The sequence below is a fragment of the Panthera leo genome, chromosome B3 (assembly GCF_018350215.1).
Source record: "Panthera leo isolate Ple1 chromosome B3, P.leo_Ple1_pat1.1, whole genome shotgun sequence".
Lineage (NCBI taxonomy): Eukaryota > Metazoa > Chordata > Mammalia > Carnivora > Felidae > Panthera > Panthera leo.
In genome coordinates, this window is record NC_056684.1 from 27,381,700 (window position 1) to 27,394,018 (window position 12,319).

At 41.4% G+C, this 12,319-nt stretch overlaps 1 protein-coding gene across 1 annotated transcript in view; it reads right to left on the reverse strand.

Moving 5' to 3' along the window:
- OCA2 (OCA2 melanosomal transmembrane protein) overlaps positions 1-12,319 on the reverse strand; it is a 473,528-nt gene that overhangs the window by 294,631 nt on the left and 166,578 nt on the right. The window contains exons 15-17 of the mRNA XM_042941271.1: positions 7,241-7,388; positions 5,228-5,285; positions 2,595-2,703 (exon numbers count right to left, since the gene is read on the reverse strand). Of these exons, the coding sequence (XP_042797205.1) occupies positions 2,595-2,703; positions 5,228-5,285; positions 7,241-7,388 (315 nt within the window). The remainder of the gene's footprint in view (positions 1-2,594; positions 2,704-5,227; positions 5,286-7,240; positions 7,389-12,319) is intronic.

Below are 12,319 nucleotides of genomic sequence, written 5' to 3' on the forward strand. Positions count from 1 at the left end.
GTGATGAATTCCTTCAGTTGTTGTTTGTTTGGGAAGACCTTCATCTCTCCTTCTATTCTAAATGACAGACTTGCTGCATAAAGGATTCTCGGCTGCATATTTTTCCTATTCAACACATTGAAGATTTCCTGCCATTCCTTTCTGGCCTGCCAAGTTTCAGTAGATCGGTCTGCCACTAGTCTTATCAGTCTCCCTTTATATGTTAGAGCATGTTTATCCCTAGCTGCTTTCAGAATTTTCTCTTTATCCTTGTATTTTGCCAGTTTCACTATGATATGTTGTGCAGAAGATCATTTCAAGTTATGTCTGAAGGGAGTTCTCTGTGACTCTTGGATTTCAATGCCTTTTTCCTTCCCCAGATCAGGAGAGTTCTCAGCCATGATTTGTTCAAGTACACCTTCAGCCCTTCTCTCTCTCTCTCTTCCTCTTCTGGAATTCCTATTATATGGATATTGTTGCATTTGATTGCACCACTTGGTTCCCTAATTCTCCCCCTCATACTCCTGGATTTTTTTATCTCTCTTTCTCAGCTTCCTCTTTTTCCATAATTTTATCTTCTAATTCACTTATTCTCTCCTCTGCCTCTTCAATCCGAGCTGTGGTCACCTCCATTTTATTTTGCACCTCATTTATATCATTTTTATGATACTATTTCTTAGTCCCTTGATTTCTGTAGCAAGAGATTCTCTGCTGTCCTCTATACTCTTTTCAAGCCCAGCAATTAATATTATGACTATTATTCTAAATTCGTGTTCCGTTATATTGCTTAAATCGTTTTGGATCCATTCGTTAGCTGTCGCTACTTCCTGGAGTTTCTTTTGAGGAGAATTCTTCCATTTCATCATTGTGGATAGTCCCTGGGGTGGCACAAAACTGCAGGGCACTTCCGCTGTGCTGTCTGGAGTAACTTGTGTTGATCAGCAGGGCCATAGTCACACTGATGTCTGTCACCAGCCCACTGCTGGGCCACAGTCAGACTGGTGTGTACCTTAACTTCTCATCTCCTAGGGGCAGGACTCACTGTGGAGTGGTGTGGCCCCTGTCTGGGCCTCTTGCACACTGCCAGGCTTGTGGTGTTGCTTTGATGGGATCTGGCATATTAGCTGTGGTGGATCCACAAGGTGCACAGGGGTGGGAGGGGCAGGATCAGCTCGGTTTGCCTTTGGTGGTTCCCTGCAGGAGGGGCCCTGCAGCACCAGGAGAGAGGCCAACCCGTGCCCATTCGGTGAACAGGTTCCCTTTGGGTTTTTGGCTGGGGGATGGAGAGGGAGATGGCACTGGTTCACACCTTTGTTCCCTGTTGAGCTGAGCTCTGTCTTCCAGGGTTCAACACCTCTCCCTCCTGGTGTCCTCTTGCCCTCCTGCTCTCCAAGCAGAGCTGTTGACTTACAACATTCCAGATTTAAGTCCCCCTGGCTGTCAGAATTCATGCAGTCCAGACCCTCCCCTTTTGCAAGCCAGACTTGGGGATTCCACCTTGCCGGGTGGGCTGCCCCTCCACCACCCCAGCTCCCTCTTGTCAGTCCATGTAGCACGCACCACCTCTCTACCCTTCCTACCCTCTTCCGTGGGCCTCTTGTCTATGCTTGGCTCCAGAGAGTCTGTTCTGCCAGTCTTCTAGCATTGTTCTGGGTTATCTAGGCAGGTGTGGGTGGAATCTAAGTGATCAGCAGGACAAGGTGAGCCCAGTGTCCTCCTACGCCACCTTCTTCTAAAGTTCCCTACCATGAAGTACATTTTGGAAGTGGTTTGGGTTTTGTTTTGTTTTGTTTTAAGTAATAACACCAATAGAGAGAACTGTTAAATCAGAAAAGAAAAAAAAAAAACCTAAGGAATGTGGAAAATATTGATGAAGAGTGGAAAGATGCCAGAGTTAACAAGATATCTTGTGAGCTCAATTTTCAAGACAGTCATGTCTCAAGTGGGAACAGGCCCTACAACCTTGACACAGGGCTTGAGAAATGGAAAGGGAGAGTCACAGCACTGTGAAAGCAAGCAACATACGGGAAAGGGTAGGAGAACAGGTTCTGCTGTGTAGGGAAAACAGAGGCACCATAGGGAACAGGGGGTTGTATAGACCTTTTGCACTCCTCTGGCCCTTTCAGTGCTCATCTAATCCTCATGTCAAGTTGCACAAACTGTAGGACTCTGACCTTGTTGATGTGACCTCCCATCTCTTCTGAAGTGCTTCTCAAGCAACAGTTTAAAGATCTGGTTATCAAGTATGAGAGAGATGATAATATCTACTCCATATTTCTTCTAATGTTAAACCCTGGAGGGGCCAAGGACCCATGCACTAAGACACTAGGGGCTGGAGAGGAATCTATCTCTCTCTCTCTCTCTCTCTCTCTCTCTCTCTCTCCCTCTCCCTCTCCCTCTCCCTCCCCCTCTCCCTCTCCCTCTCCCTCTCCCTTTCTTCCAGAAAACAAAAGGAAAGGTAGTGGATAAAGGTTTCCTTTTTTCCATCAAAGATGGCCACCCTCCATCTCACCCTCATGACCAATGTCTGGGAACAAGCTTTGAAATCTTCCCTTCCAGACTGTGATAGCAATTGCAAAGCCTATAGACAAAAGGTAACAAAAAATTAGACTCACCAAGATCAAGATGAACACCAGGAACAAATGAATTGAGAAAGAACATGAAAATAACAAATCCCAACACCATCAGGCATTTGGTGAGCAGAATCCTGTCTGATATCCTGTGCTGTAAGAGAGAAAAACACAACTCATTTACTGGGTACAATCTTCTGTTTCCTGCAATGTGTCCATCATCCTACATGACTTGAATCATTACAACTTTCTCCTTAAGATGAAAAATACAACATCTTGAACTTCAAAGAAGATGATAAGGTGATGCATTATAAAGAAAACTACATATTTGGAATTACAGCATTCAAAACCTTTATTAAAAAGTAAACACAATAAATTTAAAGCATAGGACAATCCTTTTATAAAACACCTGACTAAATAGCTTATCAATATGATGCAGAAAGTGCTCCCAGATACACCACAAGAATTAGGTTAGATGTTGGCAAAACCACTGAGGAAACAACATGTAACTTCCAAGGACCTGGCCACACATTTCCACAGGTGCTACATGCTCACATCCTTTTAATTCAACTTTCCTCCTATTACACAAATCCCTGTTTACGGTGGCACCGAGGTTAACATATTCATGCAGTATATGACTCCTGCTGAAGGCTCCTACTATATCCTTTCATGTTCTCAGGGACTCTGGAAGACACTTGGCAGTCTCATAGCCATCAAGATGACATCATTGGTAGTCTGTGGAGTCGTTCAGGGGTGACGGGAGGTGCCAGAAAACTCTATAGTACCTTCATTAACCTTAAATGGTTAATGAAAGTACTATACCTCCTTTAAGTGGGCCTGAGTCTCAGAGTAAGATGGGGTGAGGTCCCCAGAGGGTGCTGTGCCCCAAAGACCACAGCTGTGTGGAGTTGGGGAAAGGAGAGAGATCCAGGAAAACTGGCACAGATGAGCCCTGGGTCATCATTCCCTACCCAAACAAGCCCCTATGTGAATCATGCTCTACCATGTGAACTGACAACTATGCCATGTCCTTTCTTAAGTATGGTCCTGCCAGCACATCTGTCTATGTATATCTAGAATTAGATAGATATAGACATGGATGTGTATATATGGATAGAAAGGGAGAGACAGCGACAGATATTTATGGGTATGCATATGGATAGAGATAGAGGTACAGAAAGATGATACAGGTATAGGTATAGAGATACGGAGACAGATGTGTGCATAGGTATAGATTTTCTCTCTGGATTTCTCTATTCATACAGTTAAAGTTGCTGTCATAAAAACTACAAGCATATTCTTACATGTTACACTGGCTCTGTCTGCAGTCCCTAGCCCCCTGCTCACGAATCATGTGGGCCACCTCCTGATTATCTCTTCCTTCCCCACCTACTGCCAAAGCTTGTGGCTCAACTGGCCCCTACTCATCTTCTCCTTCCCACTTCCAAGGAAGGCCAGTTTGGCTAGATGAGTCTATGATGGTGAATTAGGAGGAAAAGGGCATGGCCCCTCACTTGTTGTAAGGGGAGGCACTATAAACCCTCCATGCAGCCATGTTAATCATAGAACGTAGGTATTACCATGGGCAGTTCTAGGATTGGGAATGGAGAGAGCAGGAAGATCAAAGAACATTCCAGCATCACTTTGCTGGTGTAAGCGGAAATGATCCAAAATGTATTCCTATCTGTTATTTTGAGTGTCTGTCAAATTTTCTCCCTTTGCCTTTCTGGAGCTATCACAGTAAGAACTCTTTCATTTAATACAAGCTCCTTGTTTTTTCCTTCCACTTCTCTTCAATCCTCATCCACCTTGTACACAGAGAGATACACAATCTTTTCCCTAATTCACAGCCAGCACTACATGGTCTAGCAAAGCAAGCAGGATCTGCATAAACCTGGGGCCCAGAAAAGTGTCATAGCCACACCCTCCTTTCCTAACCCCAACCATCTCAGTGGTGCAGAGATTGGGAAGAGAGACCCAAAGGACACATTACCCATCAGGACCACCATACCTAAATTTCTTTATAAAGGGACAAAATGTTCCTATCATAATAAGAAAATGGGTAATCAATCTCTCCCTAGGAAAGAAACTACATGGATTTGAGATTTCACAAAGATATAATGTCTCCCAGCATATCTGGAGCAGAGTTCTCTCAGCCAGGAGAGGGGCACTGTGTTCTCAGATAGGCTAAAAACAGGTCCGTTAAAGCAGGAAAATTATCAACAGAACTCAAAAGTTACAGCCCACCAGAAGCCAGAGCCATATGAGAGAATGTACACCACACACTCCATCTCTGTCCCTAAAGCTGTTCCATCTCACACTGCATGCCTCATCTGTTTCTGCCTCAATCTCCTCATCCACGCAATGGGAACCATAAGACCTGCCTTTTAGGATCAGGAAGAGCTGCAAGAACCTCAAGCACCCAGCCAACTTTCTCTGCAGCTGAATTAACCATAGAAAGGGGCACTCTATCTCAAAGGGTATTTAAAAATTTTAACTTTTCCATTTCAGGACAAAATAGACCTATCATGCCTGGAAAATGATTTTTCCCATTTATTCCTAGAAATAACTCATGTCTTGTGTACAACTATAGGAATAAAAAGAGAAATTACTTTCAGTCTTAACTTTTGTGAAGCAAGAGGTGATTCAGAAATCCCTGAGAGAATAAACCACAGTACCTTTTTCTGGAGTTCCTGGATATTGGTCTCCCAATTTTTATCTTCCTGTGAGATTTGTCTAAAAGAGAAAAAGGCAGTCTCATTATTTTCCTGGAGCTACCGAGCAGTGAGATCAGCAAGGCAGCAGTCAGCACATGTTTAGCATGGACCTTTGGCCTAGATACCAGGCACTAAGTGATGCCTGATTTGGCCACATACTGGGCACACCTAGTCACTGAAGGTGACCAGTGAACTTGGGTTTATGGATTGGAAAAGATATTTCTGTATTTCCAAAGAAAAGTAATACAGGAAATGAATGGAATGTTAATGAAGCAAGTGTGCAAGCATGTGTATGTGTGAGCATGAGCACAAGGAATGTCAGAATAATACTAACCAAAATGTGAACGAGGGGGATGACAGTAAGATACTTTTGTTTTTCTCTTTTTACTTTCTATTTTCCTATACTTTTTTTCAAAATGAAGTTATTTTATATTGACAACCAAACTTATTAAAGGAAAAAACATTAAAGAAATTCCACTTGCTTTAGTGGTGATTTTTATCAATGGAAATCAATTTTAAAGAACTTAGGTGTGCTTCTCCCTCCTCTGGTCATGGGAACCTCTGATCTGATTCAGTCACCCTCATTTGTTCCAACATGCCTTTCGCTTTTAACCTTTCCTAACAGTCCACGATTTCTGCTTTATTTTCTTCCCTACTAACTAGGAAAAAGAGCTATACTGTGGAGAATTTAGTTTTATGAGCACTTATATGCCACAAGTATCAAAAGAGGCTGACTACACAGCCATAACAGACCCTAAAGGAAATCACAGCAGATGCAGGCAAATCCTGAAGACAATTTTTTAAAATAATACATACAAACAAAATCTGCAGAGCCAGCATCTTTCATTTACAAAGTTTCTCCTTTTAAGATCTATGCCTGTGGTGGAGGTTGGTCCCCAGCCTGCAATTCAGGACCCTCCTGGAGCCTCAGGACACGAGGTCCTGCTTCCCAAGCACCATCTGGTGGAGGTTGGTCCTAGGCTAGGATGGAGCTGAGACAGCACTTTGCTGGAGAGTAAGATTCCACACATTCCCTGTAGACTTCCCCCTGGCCCTACTAAAATAACAGGCTTCAAGACCATACTGGATGACCCTCAAGGGTCAGCACAGTCACCACACCCAGCTCCTGTCCTCAGCCCAGGAATACAGGGCTGCTTTCAGCAAACTTCAACATGTAAGATCATTCACACTACATTCACAGGGATTTGCATTTCCTTGCCTTGACAGACCCCTCATTCTAGCCCAGCTCCCAGCTCTGTGGCAGTAATGATTCAATGTCCCTGAAGGGTAGATATGCTCCTGCTTCTTCTATCAGCTCTCCCAAAGTGAAGACAGGTTGGAACTCAGCACCTCATCAGAGTTGGAGGAAAAATTCATCCCTTCATTTTTACCTTTTACATCTCAGCTTTGATTAAAAGCAAATGACAGGAAATGAATTGAGTAGGACTTAACTATTCTTTGAGGTCCCTGAAAATCAACTACTGGGAGAGTATTTTGTTAATTTCTTTGTTATATTAATTGTTTTTGATTATTGTTATAGAACAAGTGTTATGTGTGAAGGTGTGACAGGCAGTGCTTGAGTGTGGATTTAATCCCCACTGTCACTCTTTCCTAGCTGTAGAACCCTGGACAAGTTGCTCAAATTCTCTGAGCTTCAGTTATGTCATCCTTAAACTGGGGCTGGTACCAGAACATATTCCAGAGATCTAAGTGAGGGTAGACAAAATAATGTGCCACAAGAGACTTACACAGCTTCATTGGCATGAAGCTAGTGTTACTATTTTGTAGTACCATGAGTACTCTGAAGAAGCATCATTTTAACTTACTTGACTTGTACATTGTATGACATTTAGATACCATGGGAGGTGGTAGTAAATAGGTTATTGATACAATTCAACCATTGAGCACAACTGGTAAAATTGAGAGCCACTGCTATAAACCAAGAGTAGCCCAAGCAGGGTCCTGGCTTGGTACCTGTGAAAGGTATGAAGCCTTCGGGCCAGCAGGTGCTCCAGTGCCTGCACCTTCCCCAGGAGCAGGCCCCGAACCGCTGTTTCCTCTCGGCTGGCCGGGCTGATGCGCTGCGCAGTCAGGCGCCAAACGTGGATCTCGTGCTTCAGTTCTGCAGGAAAGAAAAGCCAAGGCTTGAGTGTCCCACCACCTCAGACATCAGCAGGCACCTACTCCCCTCACAACCTTCCAAGACTACGAAACATATACCTGATGATACACAAATAACCAAGAACCAAACCAAAGCAGTGACTTAGCATTCGTGTTATTGTAATAGAACCAGGAGACAAAGCCCACATTAAAAAATTGCCATGGATGCAAAGTAATGTGATTTTGGTGAGAAATAAATTCTTGAATATACATATCAATGCTATCACCCAACAAACTTTTCCCCTCCCAGGGAATTACTTCTTACAGCCAGGAGTTTGGATCTCTCAGCCAAAATCCAGACACTGTCTAATCATTGAAGTAGATCTAGTGAACATGGAAGATACAAGTGTAGTTCTCAGCAGGAAGGCATCTGATAAGAGCAGGAGGTAGTGAATGCCCTGCCTCCTGACCAGGCCTCCAAGCTGAGCTTGCATCTGTGAAAGAACACAGGTGAGAGAAACATAGACAAACTTATGTAATGCACAAATTAATAGAATGAGGCAAATTTTACTCATCATTTCAGACATCTTCTGGTATAGAAAAGAGGAATGAATTGTCAATTCATTGGCTCCTAAAATATCAAAATCTTTTATGAAAATTTATACTTAACCTCTATTTTACAGTTAAAGGTGCTACAGAAATTTCTCCAAATATCCACCAAAAAATATAAGGAAGAACAGTATTTTCATCAATCACCTCTTATGTGCAATGTACTATACCTCATATCACAAGAATTCAAGATGAGAAAGACAGAACCCTTTGAAGCAGGACTAGAGCACTTGACAACTAGCTCAGAGCAGAGGCAAGGCAGGCCTATTATCTAAATACTGAGAAGTAGCACCTACTTGTGGTTTAGTGACTAGGAAAACACCACTGTTTAAGCCCCCTCTATTCAGTACACAAGAGTTGATTACCTACTATGTGGCAGAGCTATTGCAAATTGCATCAAGATTCAGAAAAGAGAAGTGGGAGAGAATAGGGGCACTAAAACTATTTCAGTTAACACACGCTTTTCTCTAAAGACCTAGCCTTACAAAGATGACAACTCTTTGGAAGTAAGCTATGTAATGTGTTTTCATCAGTTCATATTGACACTTTGTAGTTTGCCAAAATAAAAAATAAATAAACTTGGGTATAATTCAAAATCTTCTTCAGAGAAACATATCTATAATTTCCTTTCAGAGAGCCTCATATCTCATTAAACAACCTATGAGGTTATGATAACATTAAAAGGAGGAACAGGAGGAGGAGGAGAAAATCGAATAAACTAGACTTCTGAACGACTGAGCACAAAAATATCACACAGGGACAGGAAAGGAGAGATGAGGTCATGCAGAGGCTTCAGTGAAGGTGTTTCATCCAATGCTGTGAATCACATTACACAGAAGATATCATTCAAAGCCCATCCATAAAGTACAGAGACTTTCCAGCCTGTCTTTCAAGGCATAGGTGATGGTCACTTTCCCAAGTGGATCAACTTTAAAGAGCTAAACAAGAGCATGGCTAGTCTCTGAGGCTAGTCCATGCAATGAAGGCTGGGAGGCCTCTCCCCATCGATGTGTGGAGAAGCAGAGCCTGGGAGTCACTGCTGCATCCATGAAACTGGCCTTCCAGGTCCCCAGGGCTCCTTTCTGCAGGTGTCCTTTCCAGACGCAGCCTCAGCCGCTTTGTGTACACCTAGAGCCTAGTTGCCTTGTAATGTATCAAATCAAACAGGAGGAGCTATTCTCCCCAGATAATCCCCATGCATGAATCCTTAGGTAGTGTACTTTTGTTTTCATCATTTTGGAATGAAATACATCATCACTTATCAGGGAATTTAGTTGAGAGATTTTGCCCAGGGAAAGGAAGCTCACTGCCTGTACCGAGAACCCAAGTGCATTTGCTCCTCAGTTCTCAGGCTTCCTCCACACCTCTTCTGCCATCTCCACACCCTCTGTTCTCTGCTAAGCTCTAAGACTATGGTTTCAATGGGCTACTTGAAATTGCCCTCTGCATCTTGTGCTGTCAGGTTCACAGGTAAACATTCCATCTTCCCTCCACAAAACTCTCTCTCCTCTCACTTTCTTAGTTTTTATGTGACATCATTCATCTTCCAGGTATGTGAGCCTGAAATGTCATTTTGGTCTTATCAATGCCATTCTTCACTGACATTATTGGGCATGTCAGATACCATGCTAGATGCTAAAGGATAAAAATTAATAAGTTACAGGATTGGTCTCCAACAAGTTAGAAAGAGATAGAAGATATGTCATAAGTAAACATGAACTAGGGCAGTACTGGGCCACAAAAACAGTTAAGGATATACTGGTATAGTTCTTGTTCCTGTCTCAGGTCAACCCTCCACTTGCTCCTGTCTCAGGTCATCAGTTTGTCCAGGCCTCATCTCCTCACACTTACTGACTCTGATTCCTCCTCAGTAACCTCTAACTGGAGTCACTTCCTACCAATCCACCCACGGTTAGTCATAAAACACTGCTTATTCTATTTTATAGATAGATATATATAGACAGATACAGTTATATAGATAGATATATAGAAAGAAGACACTTTATCTATCTTTATATTTACCTATCTTCTAGGAAGATAAATATATCTAGGCTGATCTATCTAGAAAGATAGGGTAGCAAATACACAGACAGACAGATAGATTCCTTCTTTCAAATTGGTTTACCATGGCTTGCAGAATAAAGCCAAAGGTCTACAGGAAAGACTCTAGATCCTCAAATGGCAAGTGCTTTTGTGAGCTCTGACCCGCTATATAAGCTCTTACCTTTTCCACGTTGGCCCCTGACCAGGAGATATCATCAGATGTCTAATCTCCACCTCTCTGATTACCTCCTGTCCCTATGTTCCTGAGCTTTTCAACCAACCTCTTATAGCATTACTTGGGGTTACCATATACATGATACAAAAAGGTGAAGACATTACCATGTGGGGTGTGCTCTCTCACAGGATGTGGGGACTGCCAGAATGCCTAGAGGAGGGTCATCCAGCTCCAAGTGCTGAGTTTCAGGGGAAGATGCCAAGGCCAGGAGTTGAGAAATGGAATTATACTACTGTAATTTTCTTATAGTTTCTTATAGTTTATGTTAAGCAGTATCACTTGAAGTCAGTAGCATAACTATCACTAAATTCACAAAACACAACTATAGCCAAAAATGTAACAGCAAAAAGAAAAGATAAAATGAAATATTTTTAAATATTCAATCAATTCAAAATAAAGCATAAAATGAATGGGAAAGGATAAAGAAGAGAAGGCACAAATAGAAAATAACATGATGATACACTTTAATCATATTATTAATCATGTTAAATATAATCTAAACGTACCAATTAAAAGAGAGATTATCAGGAATTGGATAAAAAAAGCAAGACCCAACTGTTAGCCACTTCCAAGAAATTCACTTTAAATATAGAGATAAGAGAATGGAAAAGATATACTACCCTACAACCAGCCAAGAGAAATCTGGAATTGCTACATTAACAACAAAATAGATGTCAGAGCAAGAATATGAATATAGATATGGAAGCTCACTTTATAATGATAAAGGTAAAGGTATAATGATAAAGATAAAATCTTCAAGAGGAAATAATCCCAAATGTTATGTACCCTAGTAACAGAATTTTGAAATATATAAAGCAAAAATCATAACTGTAAAGAGAAATAGGCAAATCCACAATCATAATTAGAGATTTCTATTTTCATCTCCCAGTAATTTATTGAACAAATGGATAGAAAATCAGCAAGAATAGGGGCACCTGGATGGCTCACTTGGTTAAGTGTCTGACTTTGGCTCCATTCATGATCTCATGGTTCATGATTTCGAGTCCCAGGTTGGGTTCTGTGCTGACAGCTCAGAGTCTGGAGCCTGCTTCGGATTCTTTGTCTCCCTCTCTCTCTGTTCCTACCCCACTCGCACTCTGTCTCTCTCTCTCTCTCAAAAATAAATAAAGGTTTAAAATATTTTAAAAATAAAATCAGCAAGAATATAGAAGACTTGAATAATTTTATCAGCCAACTTGACCTAATTGACCATACTGACAAAATTTCACCCAACAACAGCAGAATACATACTCTCTTCTGGTACATACAGAATATCTACAAGGCTAGACATTCTAGCCATAAAACCATCTTAATAATTTAAAAAGATTCAAGTTTTACCAAGTATATTCTCTGGTCACTCTTAAATTAAATTAGGTAATTGGAAATTCTCCAAATATGTGGTAAATAAGCACTTCTAAAATATCCAAGGATTAAAGAAATCAAAAGGGAAATTAGAAAGTAATTTGAACTGGATGGAAATGAAACAAAACATACAAAAATTGGTAGGAGGTCACTAAAGTAGTACCTGGAAGGAAATTTAGAGCACTGAACACCTATATTAGAAAAGAAGATATATATAAAATTAATAACTTCAACCTCTACTTTAAGAAACTAGAAAAAAAAAGAGTAATTAATCTCAGAGTAAAAAGATAATAAATATCAGAGTATAAATCACTAAAAGAGAAAAATTTAGAGAAAAATCTATATAATCAGAACCTAGTTCCTGAGATCAATAAAATTAATAAAACTCTAACCAGACCCATCAGAGAAAAGCAGAGATAGGAGAGGATTTAAGATTGTGGCTCAATAGGGGGACCCTATGCTTGCCTTATCCTCAAAAAGCTAGACAGATATCAAATCATTCCAAATGCCCAAGAAATCAATCTGAATCCTGAGAGAATAAACTGTAGAACTAGAGTGAGAATAGAAACCACATTGTGGAAGGTGGTAGGTGCAGAGACATGATTCTGGGGAGAAAAGAATCATGGGTGCTCTGAAGGGGAGGGAGCCTTGATCTTGGAGACAGAATAGAGGCAGATAAACAGAGAGAAAGCAGCACACAGGGG